This window comes from Anser brachyrhynchus (genome assembly GCF_964034855.1).
Source record: "Anser brachyrhynchus genome assembly, chromosome: 12".
Taxonomy (NCBI): Eukaryota; Metazoa; Chordata; class Aves; order Anseriformes; family Anatidae; genus Anser; species Anser brachyrhynchus.
Genome location: NC_137707.1, coordinates 13,320,389 through 13,341,659, shown reverse-complemented (window position 1 = coordinate 13,341,659; position 21,271 = coordinate 13,320,389). Strand labels below are relative to the sequence as shown.

At 47.2% G+C, this 21,271-nt stretch overlaps 1 protein-coding gene across 1 annotated transcript in view; it reads left to right on the top strand.

Moving 5' to 3' along the window:
• The window catches only part of GLG1 (golgi glycoprotein 1), a 70,788-nt gene that overhangs the window by 36,596 nt on the left and 12,921 nt on the right, over positions 1-21,271 (top strand). The window contains exons 5-17 of the mRNA XM_080553178.1: positions 2,427-2,630; positions 3,140-3,211; positions 4,885-5,068; positions 6,907-7,121; positions 10,974-11,095; positions 11,738-11,839; positions 13,805-13,958; positions 15,740-15,877; positions 17,201-17,287; positions 18,335-18,397; positions 19,074-19,187; positions 19,572-19,660; positions 20,549-20,666. Coding sequence (XP_080409304.1) covers positions 2,427-2,630; positions 3,140-3,211; positions 4,885-5,068; positions 6,907-7,121; positions 10,974-11,095; positions 11,738-11,839; positions 13,805-13,958; positions 15,740-15,877; positions 17,201-17,287; positions 18,335-18,397; positions 19,074-19,187; positions 19,572-19,660; positions 20,549-20,666 — 1,662 coding nt within the window. The remainder of the gene's footprint in view (positions 1-2,426; positions 2,631-3,139; positions 3,212-4,884; positions 5,069-6,906; positions 7,122-10,973; positions 11,096-11,737; positions 11,840-13,804; positions 13,959-15,739; positions 15,878-17,200; positions 17,288-18,334; positions 18,398-19,073; positions 19,188-19,571; positions 19,661-20,548; positions 20,667-21,271) is intronic.

Sequence of the window (21,271 nt, the reverse complement as noted above, 5' to 3'; positions counted from 1 at the left end):
CGATAAATGCTGGTGGCCCTTCACCTTGCCAGGAGCTCGTGTTCTGTGCTTAGTGAGGTTCGGCTGGGCTGGGCATTTAACCATTTACCTTAATTAAGCTTTGAAAACTCAGGTTGCTCCTTTCAGCCTGTAGTAACTGAGCTGACATTTCTCCAAATCACATCCTCCAAGCCCTGCCCGTGTTCTTTCCTTGACCAGCAGCGCGGTGCCTTCACGTGAAGAAGTAGCCGGGACCTGCATAAAGTGACTTAACTTGGGGCTGCCTCTCAAAGGAGCGCGGCGGCCAAAATTCAGCACAAGTGCTCGGACCTGCGCACCCAGGGCACTTTGATGGATCTCCCAGACAGGGCACGGGAATGCTGCAGGAGGGCATGTGAATGTGCGGAGGTAGTGAGGAGAGGACAGGACTGCACCTGGCAGGAGCTGGCCGTGCTGACCTGTACGTGGGTCTGATTTAACTCTGGTACATTCGAAATATGCTCTCATACAGGGCAGCAGCACGGGGTAGCTAGCACTGCAAGGTGATGTACCCCGATGTAAAAATGGTTTGCAAAGTGGTGCAGTGAATTTGTTATAACATACTGTGTCCTTGCAACACAGCAGTAAACACCCAGTGTCCTGCATCCATAAATCAGCTGCTTCTCGCTGGTTAAAATCAGTTTAATTTCACATGTAGCGTGACTGTTGGCCACTCTGGAAGAAACCTGGCAACTGCTGCCCCTCCAAGCAGGAGCAGTCTGCCCAGAGCCCTCCTTCTGGCCTGTGGGGGGGAAACTGCAGGTGAGCCAGGGCCCCCCAGCTGCCTCCTCACTGGGGCCGGAGCAGGACGCTGATGAGGGAGCTGGAAGCGGTTCCTTCCCTCATTTGCTCTTGCCAGCTCCTGTCTGTAATCACTGCTTCGGGCTGACCACGAGGATTTGGGGAACAGAGTTTGTGTTTGGCGTGGTTATGGGTAAATGGCAAATTCAAGTCATGTGGTGAACGTGCTCCTCTAACTAGCATTGCTCGGGTTGCTTTTAGGGTCAGCCCTAAAACAGCTGATGATATATAATTAATTTCCTCAAAGGTGCCGATTCCTGGCCAGCGTGAGCAGTTTGCCAGCTCCCACTCCAGGGAAAAAGCAAACAGACATAGGGGGTTGGGGAGCGTGGTTTTGGGGTTTTCTGCTTTTTAAGAAGAGAACTGCTTTTAGCTCTCTGAAACTGATGGTACAGCTGGGTGTTCAGTTATGACTTTAATGGGATGATTCCGCCTCTGCTCCCAGCGGGGCAGAATTAAAACGGGAATCGAAGGCTGCCCGCCTGAGGAAGAATGGCAGAACAAAGTTTTGGGAGAGTTGTTTGGCTTTGAGTAGTCACGGTCACGGTTTAAGGATGCTGGTCCCTTACTTGTGCTGCCGCGGCCGTGGGGGATGCACCGACGTGGCAGCGTGAGCCAGAGGGCTGGCACAGAGCGGTCACTGCAGTGCCAGCTTCGGTGGCTCGGTTGTATGCAGACGTTCAGAGCTTGTTGTACCCTTTGCCTGCCCGACATGAGCTTAGTGGCAATGTCCTCTCATGGCAGGGCGGCATGAATTCGGGAACTGGAGTTACAGGAGGTTGTCTTTGCAGGAAAAACGTGCAGAAGCCTTGAGATCTGTTCCAGAAGTGTTCTTGTTTTTTGAGGAACTGGACCCATGGGGATATTAGGGGGGTGTGGTTCCCCTCCTAAACACACAGAAAATGTAGGAAGGGACAAGGAGCCTTCATCAGCCCCGTCCTGCCTCTTCCCTGCTCTGTTACAAAGCGCGGGCTCTGTTTATTCTCTGGTCGTGGACCCATGTAGTCTTCAGGCTCCCTCGGGCTTGCCAGACAGTGGACTCGGGGCATGGTGTTGGGCCAGAGCTGCTTTGCCTGAGACTTCACCTACCAGTGAATGCTTTGCATTTTTTAATTCCTTTTTTTGGAGGACTTAGCACCGAGAACCCTGCATTTGGCCAAAGTTCCCTTGTGGCCCTTTTAGCATCGCTAATGATCACCACCCAACGCGAGGGCTTGCCTTGGCATGGAGAAACCTTGATTTTTCTCCCCCCAGGATGTTGTTAGCATGATGCTGGCACTTGCTGTTGCCATGGCAAGAGAGAGCCGTGTGGGCTGAGAGGTAATTTGGCTGCCTTGGTGAACTGCTCCGAGTAGCGGCAATCCCTTTAAGTCCCACTGAACCAAACCGAGAGCCCGGCAAGGGGGAATGGCACAGTGACCATCAGGATGGTGATACATAAAGTGTGGGGACAGGGCAGACGCCGACTGCTGCCTCTGTGGATGTCGTTAATTCTGAGCTCTGCGTGTTCGTTTGTTGCTTAATTTATGCAGTGCTAATCCAGAGTCACGGGTCACTCGGCTGTGTGAGTGCTTGGGTAACGATGCTCTCTTGTTCTTTCCGTGCAGGATGCCCACTCACAAGGGGAGGTGGTGGCGTGCCTGGAGAAAGGCCTGGTGAAGGAGGCGGAGGAGACCGATCCCAGGGTCCAGGTGTCCGATCAGTGCAAGAAGGCCATTCTTCGGGTAGCCGAGCTCTCCTCCGATGACTTCCACCTGGACCGGCACCTCTACTTTGCTTGCCGGGACGACAGAGAGAGATTTTGTGAAAATGTGAGTAGTTTCCTCCCACCTTCCCTTCTACATCAAAAATAAATTAAAAAAATGGGATGCATTGGGAATGGGAATGAAATGTTAGAGCGGAGCCTGAGCAAGATCATGTAATACTGAAAACAGGCACCTTGTAGCTGTCGTTTTGCAATAAATCTTGTATTGAGTTCATTTGCCCAACAAACAGGTGTTATTTTTAGTGGGTTAATGGGCTGAGTGGGCATCGGAGGCTGTGCAGGGGAGTGGAGCCTCTCGGATGGGGAGGAGGCAGCAGAGGTGAGTGGTGCTCAGTCAGAGTTAGCTTTTGTCTGCTGATGGGCTGCTTGCTAAAAGGGGGTTGAATGTGATCAGATTTTAGAAAAAATAGTACTGAAGCCATCACTGTCACTTAAAATATTAACTTTAACATCTTTCAGGGTTAAAAAAGAAATCCCTTGTGGCGTAGTTTGTCCTGCCCGTTAAGCATTATCTGCCCTATCTCTAACGGTAAATATTGCTGTTCTGCTTCACAGACTCAGGCTGGGGAAGGCCGAGTTTACAAGTGCCTCTTTAATCACAAGTTTGAGGAATCAATGAGTGAGAAGGTAGGTGTCTGTCTCAGGGAGACAAATCCTTAACGCAGAGATCATCGGGTCCTTCGTCAGCCCAGGCTCCGTTGTTCCTTTCCCGTGCTGGGGAAAATCCATCACCTCCGTGGCCCGATAACCGACCGCTCCAACAGATGCGTTTGCTTTGATACGCTTGTGTGCCCAGCTACATGCTGATAGCTTGGATTAATTGCGTTCGAGTTACAGCCTTTAAAGTTGAAGGATTTAAATAAATCAAAGCTTTTGGGGGGGTAATTGGGGAAGGGAAGCTCGGAGCTGAAGTGGGAGCGCTGTGATTTAAGTGTTGAAAGTAGAAGCTGCCACGTGGTGGGTATAAGCCTTGGAAAATGCTCTCATAATGTGCACTTTAGAGACAAAATGACCAAACATCTTGGCACGGGAAGCTGTCTGTGTTTCATTTTGTTTTCAAGGTTTTAGGAGGCAGACTACGAAGTAGGGAAGTGCATGGGAAAGAGGCACAGCTGAGTTAGGCAAGTTTTCCTTGTGCTAATCCTGAGGATATGCTCTGCAACAACAACAACAAAGTTGTTCTGGAAAGTCAGTCCTGAACACAGTTTGTTTGCAGCTGTGTCAGCGTAGGTGTTTGAGGAAGGCATCAGTGCCTTCAGTGATTTCTGCAGCAGCAGCATTTTGGGAATTAAAAGGAATTATATCAACTGAAGGGATACCAAGATGGGTATCTGTAAGCCCTTCTTTGGAGAAGTTCTGCTGAAGAAGCCCAGTGCAGAGGCCTGGGATTTTCAGACTCTTTTCTTTAAATGCATTATCCATCTGAAAGCTTAGTTCCAATTAACAAATCCAAAGCTGAGGGAGTAATCCCCGAGGGCTTGAAAGAAGGCTTCATTCTGTACAAACAGGTTACCGAAGTGGGCTGCTCTTTTTGCTTAGTCCCTTTTGGGTTGTACAGAGGCTGTTTATGCGGGGTCTCTTCCACCCTAAGCTGCCTGGCCTTTTAAGGTCTGGATATAGGGTGTCGAGAGCTCAGACAGAGCTGCAGCAGATGACTTGGTAGGGAGGGAGCTGGGTGCTCTGAGGGTGCAGTTTGCCAGGCAGGAGGGGCACAAAATCTGCTGTCGCTCTTGTGGCTGCCAGGGTGGGACAGGCGAAATTGTTGGTGTTGTGGGAGCTTAAAGGGTTGTTCTTGCAGCTCCTGGGTTCAGGTTTGGGCACAGCACATCCTTGGGAGTCCCACCAGTTGTGGGAAAATGGGTAAGAAATTCCTGGGATCGGACCGGGCTGTGGTCTGATGGCACAAGTCCCCAGAGCCCGCTGTTCTGTAAATGTGACTGGGAAATGTTGCTCCTTGAGGGCACGGGGTGAGCATGCACCAGAGCTGGGATAAATGTCAGCGACTGATCTCAGTTACTGGAGTGAGTCATGCTCTCAGCCAGCGCCTTTCACAGACAGCGGGATGAATGTGCAGTTTGAAGAAGGGATCCCTTAAAAGTGAACTTTTAAAACCTGTCGACCTGTGTGGGTTGTTAACTACCTGGCTTCTGTGAGCAGAACCAGATTTAACTGCAGTCCAGCTTAAATGCATGAATTGTAGAGCCTCAGTCTTTTTAAAACACAACCTGAAGCCTAAGCAGCAGCATCCAGCTCTCTGCTGTGCCACGTGGAAGCTAATCCAGTTACCCTGTCTCCTGCAGTGCCGTGACGCGCTGACCACACGCCAGAAGCTGATTGCCCAGGACTACAAAGTCAGTTACTCGCTGGCCAAGTCCTGCAAGAGTGACCTGAAGAAGTACCGCTGCAACGTGGAGAACCTTCCCCGCTCCCGGGAGGCCAGGCTGTCCTACCTCCTGATGTGCCTGGAGTCGGCCGTGCACAGAGGTGAGTGGAGCTGACCCGAGAGATGCCACTTGTGGGGTATTGATGTTAAAAGTTTCTCTTGGATGTTGAACTAGCAGCTCCAGCACCTATTTGTGGTCACCTCCTCCAAGTAACCTCCCGTCAAACTCTGTTCCAGAGGCAGGTTTCCTCATTGCGATGCTTTCCTTAGCAGTGTTTTGGGGATGAGGACAGCTGAGTAAACCTCTGACGCTGGCTTTTATTGCCTAGGCAAAAAGTTTAAAATGCAAAATAGCAAATCCCACTTGGACTGATGTGTAATTGCAAAGCCTTCTATTCACTATGGACTCAAACAGCTTTTTTTTCCCTCCTTTGTACTAAGCGTTAACTATGGTGCTAGTTTAAAACACCGAATAGGCAACCTGTTTATCAACACTCGAGGAAAGACAGGGCTCAATCCCATGCCTCCACTTAATCCTGTGCCTCTTGTAATGTTTCTTCCTCTACAGTTATGTAGGTTGGGTAAATGCCGTAATTTCTGTACCCCTTCCCTAGTTTATGCTGCATAGAAGGGTGGTAAGTGTGAGAACATTCTTTATACATTTAAGACATCTCCACCTTACACTAACTTAACACCAGTGGCTGTCCCAAAGACATTACAGGCCCCCCCCCTATACAGCGAGACCATGTTAAAGGTTCTCCATGAGGTTGCCATAACGTAAGAATGGCACATTTTAATCCTCTAGATCTGCACTGGAGAACTGTTTGTGTTTCCCCGGGCGTGCAGCTGGTGGTTTATGATTCAGCGGCATGGCTGCGTGCTGCAGTGCCTCTGGCACAGGAGGGGAAGGCTGCTGTACCTCTGCAAGCAGCCTGCATTTGCGAGTTTGAATAACTCGTCATTTCTGATTGATGTGGAAATGATGTGTGCTGTTTGCAGAAGAGTTTTCTTCCTCACCCTGCAATAGGCCAGGTGTTTTCCTGATTTACAGAAAACTTCTGTTCAGTTACTGACTTTGGCTTCCACAGCAGAACAGGCTCTGCGGTGTGGCTCACACATGAAGCGTAGCCCCGGAGGAACATCTGCTATTCCTCACCCCCCCACCTATTTGTATAATAATGCCTGGGAGCCCCTGCGGTGGTGTAGGACCTCTGTTGGTGGGGAGTTGTGCCCGTGTGAATAGAGCGTGGTGGGAGGCTAGGGTAGGGCACAGGAAAAGCCGTCGTGTTCCTCATGATTCCCAAACCAACCTATCTACATGGGATTGTAGAAGAGCTTATAGAGGATGTAAGCATTTTTAAAGGTAAATTTTGTACCACAGTTGGTTAGCTAGACACTCAGTATGTTCTCCTGGTAATGTGTTCTGTTTCTTTTGGCTTCCTGAGCACATATGTGCTGTTGCTCTAGAAAACCTTTCCTCAGAGAAGGCATTTACCATGCTGCCCAGACAGATTCCTCCTCCTGTTACATATCAAGCTGGTAAATTACCAGAGGTGACTTCCATTCCCAGTGTTAAAAGCACACACTTGAGTGTACAGGCGGCAGATAACCTGTGCAGCAGAGCTGCAGATGAGCTGAGCGTTTTCAGCTGCTCTTCAAAAGGAGCTCCTGTACTGTGGGATCCAGCATAATACTCTCCTCATCTTTCCAGACCCATTTTTTATCCACAGAACGGTTATCTTGCAGGTTCAGTAAAATGAGGGGATCCACAGCAATGCTTGGTCTGGTCCTCGGGGTGCCTGCTGTGGCACGCTGGTTGCCATCAGGATTTGTTCAGCGTGTGCGTGCTGTCCCTGTCCTTCCAGCATCACGGTAGCCCGAAGAATCCAGGTCAAGAAGGGCACCAGGACTAAATCTCGTCCTCTTCTCTTGGCTTTAGGTCGGCAAGTGAGCAGCGAGTGCCAGGGCGAAATGCTGGACTACCGGCGCATGCTAATGGAGGACTTCTCCCTGAGCCCCGAAATCATCCTCAGCTGCCGCGGGGAGATCGAGCACCACTGCTCCGGCCTGCACCGCAAAGGGCGCACGCTGCACTGCCTGATGAAGGTGGTGCGGGGAGAGAAGGGCAACGTCGGGCTCAACTGCCAGCAGGCGGTAAGGGGGTTTTCCTCTCCTCGGTTCTGGGGTGCTGGGCTGGTAAAGCACTAACGGGCAGCGACCTGCCTGTCGACCACCTGTTACCGTGGTAGGAAGTGGAACTTTGGGATCTAGCAGCGCATCAGCAGCGCTGTTTTCTCAAAAAATACAACCTGAGTTGTGTTGCTCCAGGTTTTGTATTTGATCTCCAGCACTTCTCGAGTCGTGGAATTCTGTCCTGGATGTAAGTTGTAGGGAAACCTTACGTTTTAAAACATTCCCTCTCCTTCCCTTTTCCTTCTGTGTCCCAGTTCTTAGAAGTGCACTAAATCTTCTCAAAGCAACTTTCCACTCTTTTTTTTTTTTTTGCTATTTCACTGAGCTTGAATGATGGATGTGGAACTTCAGGTACAGATACAGCATGCTGCTGTGCATCATTGTGGTTGCTGCCACTAAAGCAAATGGTCGTTCTTCTCCAAAATACCTTTTTAAAATGGGCTGACTCCTTTTTTGCCTTTTTTAAAATTTAGGTTAGGCCCAGTTGCGTCCTGTCTGTAGTCTCTTTAAATTGAAAGCAATTATTTAATACTTCTACCAACTCATTAGCACTTCTTAACGTGGTGTTATGTCTTTTTATTTAATCCTGTTTTTAATGACCCTTCAGCCCATGTGTGTGAGATGAGCCTGGAAAAGTGACACCAATGCAAACAGTGGCTGAGGAGTGTTCCTGAGCATGTAGGAGTTTGGGAGATGGATGCTCTTGAGCTCCCGCAATATATGGAGCCTCCATAGTCCATTTCCACTGTAAATGTAGTTTAAAGCCTGGGGCCAAAATGTTGCCATTTATGCTATCTTAACTGTTGGCTGCGCATGTTGTCAAAGAAATGAATATCTGCCATTTTCTTAAGGCATAGGATGTTTCTGTGATGAAATTTTAAATGTGAACCTGAACTTGCTGCCTCAGTCCTTGGGTACCTGGAAATTACAAGGAGCTGGTTCTTGGGAGTAACTTCTAGATCATGAAGTGCATGCTCAGAGTAAGTCTTCAGTCGAGGCAGGAACCCCCCCCAAAAGTGAGAGATGATTTCAGACTTCTGGGGGAAAAGATGTTTATGTAAATCTAGAAGGATGTTGTTTTCGGTTCCTTTACAATGAAGCCACCGCTGCATTTTTGTGCGGTAAGTTTGTGCCACAGCCGGGCTTGGTAACGACTCCCCTTGATGTGGAATGACCTCTGTTGTGGTCTCTGCAAGGGGCATCGTGAGCAAATTGAATGCTGATGTTACAGAATGTGATTTAATTTATCCATATTTTTGTGGGCAAAAGAAAATAGATGATAGCAAGGATAAAATAAACGTTCCAGTGTTCTGGTACCTGGGGTCTGGCATAGTGCTCTTATAGAGCTACCTACAACTTCTGAGGTGCCACATCGTTGGCAGATTTGTTTGTGAGTGGTGCTGGCTGGGTTGGTGTGGTTGTCTCTGCTGTCACCGCTTTTGTTCCGTTTGGATTTATTCTGTTGGAACGAGTTCCCTGCTTTTACTTCCTATGGTAACTTTGTAGGGAGGGAACGTTGTCGGAAAGCTGCTTTGGGTCCGTCTCCAGACATTGGTTTTTGTACTTGGAGTGTCCCGGCCTTGTCCCGGTGCCTTATTAACATCATTAGGTATGGCTGCTAACGCACTGGTCCCTTGGCTAGCCCGGGGCAGTGGGGCCCGTCCTGCAGTCCCCCGCTGTAGGTGCTGCGTGGCCAGGCTCCTTGCCCAGACAGTTTGCCAGAGGAAATTGGGATGGGAAGTGTCCAACTTGGCCCTGTTTTCTCTTCGACTGACCTGCGTCGTTCTGCTTGCACTGTCTTACAAAGGAAGATGTTTGCCCATCTGCCAAGAACAACTACAAGCCCTCAAATTATTTATGAAAGGTTCCTTGCCCTCAATGAGGAGACGCGTGCTATCGGCGTACTTCTGTGGGCCCTTGCGTTTTGTGATGGGGAAAAAAATCCTCTCAAAGGAGGTGGAACTGGAGCACATCCTGCCACGTAAAGCAAGCTCCGTGTTGCTTTGGGGGAACAAACACCTCGGATTTGCTTCACAAATAAGTGGCTTTGCTCTTGTTTTGGTCTTTGTGGGTTTTTCTATTTAGTCCCTTGAGCATGTAAGACTGTAATCCTGGCTAAAAGGGCAGATATCGCTGCTTTCAGTTTCTGATACGACTAATAAATCGATAATTAACTGAATTTAGCTCCAAGTCAGTTGAAAGTTGAGGATTACAAAGCTTATCCAGCTGCTTTCAGCAGGAAAGGTTAGCTGTGGAGGGGAGGAACTTCTGTAAAACCCTCGCTCCTGTTAGCAGGGCCAATATTCCCCTCCCTGCAGCCAGGGCGCTGGCTCCCACCTTTGCATCTCCCAGTGGGGTGGGAATTAGGACTGGGAATCCTGTGGTCATGCCCCGGACAGCATGGCGAGGTCAGGAGGCTTAGAAGTGAGCTGGTACCTCTGAAATGCTGCCAGTTTATTTACCGTAAATTTAACTTTAAAATGTCAGGTTTGAGGTTTTATTCTCCCATCCTCCCTCGAGGGAGGAGCTCCTGTATCAAACCCGATCCCGCTTTACATAAACCTCTGACACGGAGCAGGACCAGTGTCCCACATGCAGCGTCCTCTTGCTCTGAAAATACCCCAAGAATTTTTGACCCAAGAGTCCATGCCCGCTGGGCAGTGCTCTTCCGAGCTGCCTGCAGCCTTGGGCGAGAGAAACTTCAACCAGGACTGAGCTGCAGAAGACCTGGTGTTCCTCCCCGGCGCTGTGGGGTCTGTCTTGGTCACAAGCTTCCCGATGGATAAGTAGTGCCAGCTTTCCTTTTCTCCAGGCTGAACGCTTTCTCCATTCCTGAAGGCTTTCTGGATGGCGTTTAGGTGCAGGCTGTGAAAGCTGGAGGATAAAATTGCAGCTGTGCTTTGGATCTGGTTGGGCAGTGACAAGATCGTTGGGTAGGTGTCAGGATGTTAACGGTGCCGACCATTGGATGTCCCTGTGCAGCTGCCTTCCAGGCAAGCTCTCCTTTTTTGCTCCCAATTTGTCAGCCAAAAACATTTGCCTGGAGAATGGTGATACTGGTTCACCCTGTGGCTCGTCGGCCTCTGGAAGGTGAAGTGGGCTTGGGGCTCTGGGGCTGGTGATGGCCAAGAAAGCTGCCTGCTCCCCCAGAACTAAGTAGATAAGGAGAAGGAAAACCGGCACCCTGCTTTTTCTGTGTATATAATAATAAATTTTGTACTATAGATCTAATTGTGGTTCCCTTGGCTTCTAAAAGCTCGAGCGGGCATCCCTGAGGAAACGCTGTTGCATGGGGCGTGACATTTCATCCTGTATTTCAGTGCAACTTGTGTCCTCTCCAGACAATTGAGAAATGTTTTCCAGCGTTGTTTGTAGCTCGGCAGCTGTACTTTAAACACTGATTTGCATTTCAGCTTAGAGCAGTAGGTAATAGCCATGGAAATGTGACAAATTTGCATGCCTGGTGTCAGCCTTATGGGATGTGGCTGCCACCAAGGCACAAGATGGATCAGAAACAGCACTCAGATGTTACAGTTGTGTTCCCTACATTTGTATGTAAGTGGTCTGGGTTTACAGTTGACGTTCCTCGTGTGGCAGGTCTCATCCAGCTCTCCTGGGCTGCTTGCTAAGCACAGCCAGGGCCCGGCAGCACTGCGCTCCTGGGTTGGCAGCACGAGGCTTTAACCAGGGCACAGAGTAAGCAGCTGTAGAGCAGGGATCCTGTCCGGTGTCACCAGCGTGGAATGGCCGTGCTGGAAGCTGCAGGTTTGGTCGTTACGCTAAGTTTTCCTGTCCACAATTTCTTTCTTCCAGCTTCAAACGCTGATCCAGGAGACCGACCCCGGGGCAGATTACCGCATCGACCGCGCGCTGAACGAGGCCTGCGAGTCGGTCATACAGACGGCCTGCAAGCACATACGCTCCGGGGACCCCATGTAGGTGGCTCGCACTTACACCGGGCTTTTGGTCACGTTGGGCACCCGTGACAGCGGCGTTGCTGAGCGGTGTGGATACTAAACCCTGGCCAGAAATGAGTCCTTGCGATTCCTGCAGGGTTTGAGGTGTGACCCAAGCTCTGCCTCCCCCGCTGCCGTGTAAGCAGGCCCGGTGCTCTTGTAACAGAGCTGGCTTTGTACTGGTGAGGGACGTAGATTTCTCAGGCTTACATTTGTAACGCTTGATGTGCTAATTTCCCTTACTACATAAGTCTTTAGCAATATCACAAAGAGAGGCAACAAGCCTTGAAAGGCTGGTTAAGCAAACCTGTGCTGCAAAGACAAACTGCTCCTTCGTCTTGAGGCCTGATGGGTATCATCTCCTGAGCCAGGCTCTAAAATACTCCTTTCAGTTTTGTTACGTGTCAGATTTGCTGAGATAACTGAAAAGGGGAAATGTGAGGGTGTAAATGTGGTATTTGGATGTTCTTGACATCCTCTTTTTGAAGGAGAAAGATCATCTTCACGGGGTTCGAGTGCCTTATCTATGGGTTGTTGGGAAGACTGATTTGGCAACACTGACTTACCAGGAAGCTCAGCATGATAGCATCCCTTGCCTAACTTTTTTTCTTCTGGTTGCAGGATTCTGTCTTGCCTGATGGAGCACTTATATACAGAGAAGATGGTGGAGGACTGTGAGCATAGGCTCCTGGAGCTCCAATATTTTATATCTCGTGACTGGAAGTGAGTACTGTAAAACAAACTGTGTCCTCACTTGCTGCTTGTGTTTAGTGTTTGTATGTGTTAGGAATCCCTTGCAAAACAGCATTGCTTATTCTTGTTGAAATAAGAGAGAACTTCTAATTGTGCCAGGTCTGTAGGGCATCAATACCTGCCTAGATCAATAAAAGCAAAAGCTGGTGAGGAAAGGTAAGGGTGATGCCCAGTTATGCTTTTTTTTTTTTTTTTTACACTTAAAAGAAATGGCGCAACCGTAGGAGGTGCCTCGAGTTTGAGCTCTGAAATGCAACACTTTCATTAAAATGAATCTTTCATTAAAATAAGTTTCTCTGGCCACGGTGAAGTTGAAGGTCACTTTATGTGTAGGAGGCAGCCATTTTATCTACTGTGTGCTACAAAAGGGGAGTTAGGAAAAGCTACCAAGTGTAACAGAGCTACGGTTGAAGGAAGTCTCCTGCTCCTGCTTCTGCCTTGTTTCAAACTGTCTAGGTGTGATTACAGCCTGCGGAGTGGACATAATTCCCTTTGGAGCACAACTTTTCCAGCTTTTTCATCAAAACACAGCAGGGCTTTGAAATATCTGCAGAGCCCACTGTACCTGTGTGGGTTAAGATGACTGCAAGTGGGGTATAAATTTGTTAAACATGAGCAATGAGGAAAAAAAAAATATTTGGCTTTTCTTCTGAAGAAGGTTGAGAGGTAAAGAAATGGAGTACATCAAATGGGGGGGTTCTGCAAGAGATGGAATAATAATTCTCAGTGACCCTGAGCAGTGCAAGGCAAGAAGTTGTGGGCTGCAGTTGCTGCAGAGGGCATTCAAATCAGACATGACGAAAATCTGAGTCCCAGCGGTACCTGTGGGCAGCGCTGCTGGTAGTTAAGAGCTGATATGCTCTGTGATCTTCTGCTTCTAAAACACATGAAGCTTCACAGACCGCAGAACCTAAGGCTTCATGGCTGCTTGTTTAGTCATCTCGATAATTGCCTTCATAGCTAGACAAGAATACTTATTTTTTTTCCTCCTCCTCCTGTTTTTCCCCTTCATCGCTGGTTTTCCTGCCTCTGCCACGTTTCCAGCAGGTAATTATTATTTGAGCCAAACTTTGATTGGAAGAAAGAAAAAATGAGTATTTGCATTTTGCTGGGAGTAAAGATAATCTTAATTCATATTGCAGGCAGGGCAGCATTGGCTCACCTTTCTTGTTTAACCGCTGTTCCCTGAAACTGGCTAACACAAGCTGTTGTACTCAATGCCTAGCGTAGATGTTCAGAATAGAAATCTTCATGGTTTTCTTTCTACTTTTATCACTGTCGGTATAATTTTGTCCACTGGTGCACTTTGATGTTCACCTTCTAAAGCATTGTAGAAATCAGGTTTCCATTTTGGAAAGCTGGCAATCTCTGCCTTAGTTTGAATGTAAGTAGACGTTGTCTAAAGAAATCTGCTCTTGCAGTTTTCTTGTATGCAAAAGTAAGTCTTCAGAGAGGTCCAGAACAGACAATAATTAATCTAACTCAGATTTGTATGAAACTGGCGTTTCAAAATGGCAGCAGTGCAAGGTAAATGTAAGATATTGTACGAGCAGAACACGGCATGCACCTACTTTGCTGCTGCTGTAGCACGTCATGGAGATGACTTCTTTTTTCACATGTCAGCGTTTGGCTGACATGAGGTAGAAGAGAATGGGAGGTACTTCTAGAAGCATTTAAGATTTGATCTGTAATTAACGATCTCGGTGTAAGATCTTCCATTTTGCAAGACTAGGGAGTTGATTCCAGACTGAGCGACCTGCATTTTGCCACCAGTTGGTTCAGCTGCTTAGATGCTGCTGCTAAGTGATGTGGTTTTATGAAACTTGAGATGGATTTTTCTGCCTCAAAAGCACTTCAGAATGCGAAAGGCTGAAGGTTTGAGCACGTGAGATGCCCCAGGAATGGAAGTGCTAGTGGTGACTTCTCTGTCTGCAGGTTGGATACGGTCCTGTACCGCAAGTGTCAGGGAGACGCCTCCCGCCTGTGCCATACCCACGGCTGGAACGAGACGAGCGAGCTGATGCCCCCGGGGGCGGTGTTCTCCTGCCTGTACAGGCATGCCTACCGCACCGAGGAGCAAGGAAGGAGGGTAAGTGCTGGCCTGCAGCCCTCCGCTGCTGGATTGGTGCTATATGCTGGTTGTAACCTGCATCTGGAAGTGGGACTCGCTGTGCTGCAACTGCAAGAACTCGCACCGAGGAGCAAGGAAGGAGGGTAAGTGCTGGCCTGCAGCCCTCCGCTGCTGGATTGGTGCTATATGCTGGTTGTAACCTGCATCTGGAAGTGGGACTCGCTGTGCTGCAACTGCAAGAACTCTCAGAAGCTGGCAAGAAGTGTTTACCACGGGCATTTCTTGCACTAGTTTAGATGCCCAGCTCCTCCTCGAGTGTGCCCTGAAGCTCTGTGTTACTGTTCTGGTAAGGCATCATTGAGAAGGGACAATTGCCCCCAGGGGGAATTGTGTGCTGACAACTCCTTGTGAATGTCTGCACAGACACAGCGCGAGTCTTTCCAAAGCGTAATGTGATTCCTTGCAGATAGCTAGCATAGCTACACAATTGGTTTTATGCTAAAAGGCCTTCCAAGCCCAGCTTTCCTCGGCTGTTTCTAATTAAGTTTGGAATTGAGTGCAACTTCAGATTATAGTCTGTTAAACTCTTCTTATTGATATAAAGCATGCTTTCAATTCTTTGGAGTGTACTGTACGGGTAAATGTGCTTATGCTGTCTTTAAAGAAGACAATAGGGATCTGACTTGCTGCCCTGCAATCTGGAGATCCGCCATCATCACGTTGGTTGGGTTCAGAGCGACTCTTTTCAAGTTTGCTGCCCTCTCGTGCCTTTATCAAGACACTCCCTTGAAAGCAGCTGGGTACTCCGTTCCATTTCTTGTGGCCCTGTACTGTACACAGCTCCTAGGAGCTGGGGTTACACAATGGGCTGGCTTAAAAATTAATTTCTACAGTTTGATATAAAAGGTCTGTTGTGGCAGAGGTCAAATATTGATTGAAAGCGTCTCACTTGTAGGAATATTTTTTTAATGCACTTGCTTAGCGTGCTGAGTTGAGACTTTTTAATTCCATTTTATATTAGTGCTGACCAAAGGAATCAATAGCCACCCTGCAAATAATATCAGAGAGAAAAGGCTGTTAAATGTATTTTTCTTTTAGAAAGTAGGCCAAGGGAGCAGCTGTCATTTTGAAATCTAGTGTTTGAAAGCAAGCTCATTAGAGGTTGTATCTGTACTTTTTGCAGTGCTGTCTGTAAAACGCCAGCTAAGATCCAAAGCCCTGGAAGTTGTGTGTAACGTTTTAAGCTTTGACCGGTGCACTTGAGGTCTGGCAAGCACCGCAGCAGTATCCCTTGAATTTTCTACAGTTAGTCTGTTCCTCAGCTTTGACAATCTTTGACAATTGCTGGCTCTGTTATGCCGCAGTGGGGATTGCTGAAAGGAATTTATAGCTGGAGTACACTGCCTTGTGCTGGGCTTCCCTTTTTGGTCTTGAGGACCAAAAGCCATTCTGGCTTTCTTCTCCCTAAGTAGCCTGTAGCTTTGAATGAAGAGGAGATGCAACAGATAATCTAGGGACCTGTGCTGCTTTGACATCTTAAACCTTCCCTTGCTTTTGAATTTCCTTTGATGGAAAGAAAGGCGTCTCCATCCAGGAGACAGTGACAAAACTCCAAACTCCCAGAGCCTGGATGGCTTGTGTGGGCCCCAGCAGACTCGTGCTGAGCACTGCAGGACTCCTGGGACTGCGGATGGCCTGGCACTTTGTGGTCATTCCAATTAAATCACCTGGCAGTGTCTTGTTTGTGCTGTACACGTTCGGAGACCCCGTGTGCTAAATGCTCTTTGCCCCCTCTGCAGCTATCGCGGGAGTGCCGAGCGGAGGTACAGCGCATCCTCCACCAGCGGGCCATGGACGTGAAGCTGGACCCAGCCCTGCAGGACAAGTGCATGATAGACCTGGGGAAGTGGTGCAGTGAAAAGACAGAGACAGGGCAGGTACTGTGCACGGTACAGCTGCGGCCTCGTCTTCAGAGCCCGGAGGGTGGGAAGGGCACGAGGAGGGCGGGATAAAGGAACATCTCGTAGCTAGTTGTCTCTTTATAGCCAAGATTATATTAAAAATGCATGCAGTTTGAAACATAAACTACACTAGGCTGAGGCTGAGGTCGTCTGAAGAAGCTTTGCACCAACAGCATGGCTGCAGCAACGTGAGAGGAATGAGATGGGGAAAGGGGACAGCTAACGAGAAGGACTTCATTGAAGCAACCTCACCCTGACTCTTATTTGTAATACTCTGTTACGAGCTTGACATTTCCCACATAAACTTTATCCCGTTCCCATTTGGCAAATACGACATGCTTCCTGTGTTTATACAGAACTGAACTAACATCTGCTGCTCTTTAACAAAGTTTCAACAGATACTTTCATGTTAAATTGCTGTGCCCTAGCATAGCTGCAGGGAAGGAGCCATTCGACAGCAGATGCAGCAGAGCATACACCATTGGCTTTTTGAAGTGTCTATTGCAGACTGGAAGTTTGGGTAATTAACTCCTCATTAAGGTTATGCAAAGGGCAAACTAAATGCGATATTCCAGAAGTGAAAGTGCTTCGTGCAGCTTTTGAGAACAGCGGCAATGTTTTAGACCGGTGCTCTCAGTCACTCTCTGCACGTACCCACTGCCCTGTAAAACAAAGCAAAACCTAAACAAAATCCACCAGGACCGAGTTTGGGGAATTCAAACTGGTGTGTTTGTGCAACATGCAAGAATTGTACAACTTAAGAAAAATGGTTGGCATATTTTTCATTTGAATAGGAAAAACGTGTTTTTTAAGCGAATATGTTATTATCAAATAGAAAAATACAATGTTCCCTGTATTCAGAACTGTTAATAATCAAAAAGAAAATACTGATACTGGCTCAAAGCAACTGTTTAACTGCTTTCACATAATATGCTATTTTGGGAGGCTTCTCCTTGAGAAATGAAAGATCAGCGTATTGACAGCATTTCAGTTCTAATACTTGCTGCCAGAGCGCAGATTCTGGGGATATTGCCTGTAATCCTCCACTTATTGTACAAGTAAAGCTGCAGGACTGCTCATTCTTTTCACCAAATGATACTGTATAGGCAAAGGTAGGAAGGAAGATGGTGCTGAGTGTCTGGTTTAGGAGCCTGAACTATGAGTGCCAGTTGCAGGGGCAGCATTAAATGAGATTTAAGACTTTATGGAAAGGAAGGCAGTTTCATATGTGTTGCACTTTCAGGCCTGAATTTTGAACTTGGTTTCTCAGACCACACGCTGAAATGTCTGTTTTAATAGGAGCTGGAATGCCTTCAGGACCATCTTGACGACTTGGTGTCTGATTGCAGAGACATAGTGGGAAACCTTACTGAGCTGGAGTCTGAGGTGAGCAGTTTCCAGCCTGCAATTAAGGAGAGAGTTGAGCATGCCTAGTTAAAAATATCATTTTGACGCTATTTAAAAAAAAAAAAAAAGGGTAGCTGCAGAAATGCATATTTCTGGGATTAAGCAGAGGCCATCTTTTTTACCCTGTACAGTGTTAGTTTTCATGCGGGGTTCTTGAGGAAGAGAATTGAACAGCAGTTAAGGATTGTAAGCAGGAGAATTGCCATCGCCAGCCTATAATAGCTTGTGGCACTGAAGCTAGAATGTCTTGAGCAGGCAACCCAGTCACCTTTAGTACAAGTCAAAATATTATAGAGTGGTTTGGGTTGGAAGGGACCTTAGAGCTCAGCCAATTCCAACCCCCTGCCATGCGCAGGGACACCTTTCACTAGACCAGGTTGCTCAAAGCTCCGTCCGACCTGGCCTTAAACACTTCCAGGGATGGGGAAAGCATGTTCTGAGACTTCATTTTTTTGCTCTACTTGCAAGTAATTTTGAGTACCATGTTGCAGCTTCCCTCTAGGTCCCAAACATTTTGCAGGAAATAACTACCAGATACGTTGCTTAGGGTTTTTCAGTGAAGTCGGCAGCTTTGTTTGCTTTCAGAAGCTGCGTGTTTGACTGCTTTGCCCCGAATTGTTCCTTGTACCTCTTCGATCAACGCTGTGCCCTAGGGGATGCTTCCTTCCAGCATTACAAAATGGTTTGCTCAGAACTATCATTAATTTTTAACTCCTACCCAAGTGTAGGGTGCCTTCTGGTGCTGCAGTAACCAATTTGGAGGAGACGGACTAAATTATCCAAGCAGTGAGTTTTTAATCTGTGGAGGCCAAGCTTGTCCCTTAGTCTGGAAGGCTTGTCATGCATTTGCCACATTGCTGACAGCAGTGAACTCCAGCATTTCCAGAACTGAAGGGTGGAGCTGGCTGAATTGCAGCCAAACAAAGGCCCTCTATACTGGCTCCAGTTAACTTGTGACAGTTTTCTTTCAGAGCTTTTTTCCTTGTCCGTTTACTGTGAAAATGAAATACTGCATGTTTTCTGCAGGACATTCAAATCGAAGCCTTGTTGATGAGAGCGTGCGAGCCCATTATCCAGACCTTCTGTCACGTGAGTACTTAGCAGTCAGAATATCTTTGGGAAAGAGCACTGAGGGAAAGGTTAGAGGTTGTAATATTAGTTCTTGACGTACTTTCTGCACTCCAGAGGTAAAATCAGAAGTAAGCAGTTACAGAAGTCTTTGATGGGGGCCGGGGGGACCAACACAAGAATTCCTAGCTCCATGTGGTACTTTTGCTGTTGTCAGAGCCCCAGCACAAAAGCTGGAGATTGAAGATTTCCAATTACAGGGCAATTTTAAAGTTACTTTTCACAGTAGATTGGAAATTAAGCTTTTCCTTCCCATTGCCCCCGAGCAGTGCGTCTAGCCACTCCTCTGTGTGCAGCTGCTCACATTGCTGAAATAGCTTCTTACATTGCTCTAGGATTGAGTAGTTAAAGAGCAGTAGAAGCACCTAAATGTAATATTTCATGTAAGCATTGAGTCTCTGCATTATTTTCTCCTGAGTGTAAATCATGCATGTGTCTGAGACAATTCTTTTCTGAACCGTTTCTATAAATGCTTGTGTGCTACGTGGTCAGTTAATGGTGAGTGTAAGCTCACGAGAGTGAGACTGTAAATTCCACTGCTCTCAATTATTTCCTGGTCGCAGTGGGCTAAAGCAGTGTAAAAAATCATGACTTGGGGGGAGTAGCTCATTTTTTAAGCCTTTTGTGTGTCCTTCAGGAGGTTGCAGATAACCAGATTGATTCTGGGGACCTGATGGAGTGTCTAATACAGAACAAACACCAGAAGGAAATGAATGAAAAATGTGCCATCGGAGTTACTCATTTCCAGCTGGTGAGTAGTGCTTTTCTATGCTATCAGTGGAAACTGGTTGTGTGTGTTGAGGGTGTTGACAGGAATTAGCTAATTATGAAACCCTTTCCTCTTCTGAGATTGATTTCCAACTGTATTGAAGTTGCTTTTGTGAGTTCAGACAATTGTAGTTGCATGCCTGGTCATAATGGTCACTTCTGGAGATGGTTTATCCCCAGGCCCTCCTCTTCGGGGCATATGGTAGGCAGGGTCCCAGCTTCTTCATCCCCGTTGCTTCCACATGGATAAGTTGTGGCCAAAAGCATTTACTGATAGTGTGATTTAACAAGTGTCCTTTCAGGCAGCATGTACTTTTTTTTTGCCCTCCAGGTGACCAAAATTTTTAATTTATTTTCTCTCCTGCAGGTTCAAATGAAAGATTTTAGGTTCTCGTACAAGTTTAAAATGGCTTGCAAGGAGGATGTGCTGAAACTTTGCCCCAACATCAAAAAAAAGTAGGTAGTGCTTAACTAAGCAGCATCCTAATTGTATAAATATGTAAGAAAGTTACAAGATATTTCATGATGTGACAGAAAACATTGGACTTCCTCTAAAGGCTGATTTTTTTTGTGTTTTCCCTTAGTAACTGTTCTGCAGATGCTTAAGGTAGAGGCATTGCCTGCCTCTTTTAAAGTACTTCTGCTTTACCCTTGCATATGAGCTTGCCTCTTTATTATTTTTCTTGCTCTGAAAATAGCTAGCGATCGCAATTTGTGGTCTGCGTGTCCCAGGGTGTTCTATATCCTTGCTAGATCCATCATCCTCCAAGATACAGGCTACCAATGTTTCAGTTGCTGAGCTGGAAAAGGAAAACACTGCACTTGCTTTAGCTGGCTTGTTCATTTCAGAAGGAAGTTTTTAATATCCTTCTCCAACAATGTAAGGCTAAATCACACACAAGGTCAATCCTGTTCATGGGTGGCACGGCTATTTGCATTTTATGATAGAGATGCCCTTCCCATAACGCAAAAGGATGGTTTGCAGTGCCATCCATGTAGGTATTCACCTTCATCGTGCATTTCTGAGGTTAACTGAGGCTTTTCTCAAGTGCTCAGTGACTTGAGAGCAGGTCTTGCTGTGCAGGGGGTGTGGTGGGGTTTGGAGTATATTACTGCACCTGCTGATTTAGATTCCAATTAGATATCATCAGATTTAGGGGGTTTAATTGTGATCCAGTTACTCTATACAGAGCTGTACCCAGGCTAGAAGTAGCCGTAGATGCTGAAGGACTTTATGTTTAGATCCTTGGTGTCAATTTCCCTGGTGTGGTGATCCAACACCAGTCCTGGCTGATCGAAGTTGGGAGTACACGGGTTAAAAAAAACTTTTTTCCTTTTCTGCAGGGTGGATGTAGTGATCTGTCTGAGCACAACCGTGCGCAACGATACTTTGCAGGATGCCAAGGAGCACAGGGTGTCTCTGAAGTGCCGCAAGCAGCTGCGCGTTGAGGAGCTGGAGATGGTAAACATGCATGAAACTCTTGCCTGTCTGCTCTTCTAGCAAGGTCTTTTAGTCAGAGTTTCCTAGTTTGTCCACCCAGGAAAAAAATGAAGCTCATTTGTAAGATGTATCTAATTTATTTTTATTCCACTCCTCTCTTACAACTCCAGGCTCAATTGACCTTCACAGTGAAAATAATGATTGTCTACTTCAGTGCCTTATATATAGTCTCATGAAGGCTAAGGCAAGCTGAGTGGTCATTGGAGTTTCAGCTAGAAATGATGATGTTGGGCATTCGATAGCAATGTGCTACATGTGCCGATGTCCTTAAAGTCCTCCAGGAGAGAATACAAGCTTCGTTTTGCAGACTGAGGCAACAAGAACAGATGAATCACCTTGACTCCAGCCCCTCTCAGTTGCTCAGTGGATAAATAGGAATAGCGTTTGTTCTAGTATGCAAGGCTGCCTCTTAGCTTCCTGCTGCAGTACTGGCAGCAAGAAACTCGTGAGGGCTATGTCCAGTAGTTTGGATGTTAAAGCTTCACCTCTCATAGGCCCATGCCAGAAGAAGCAGTGCTCTTGCCTTCGTGTGGAAGAATTTAAATGGTGGGCATCACTAAAAGCAG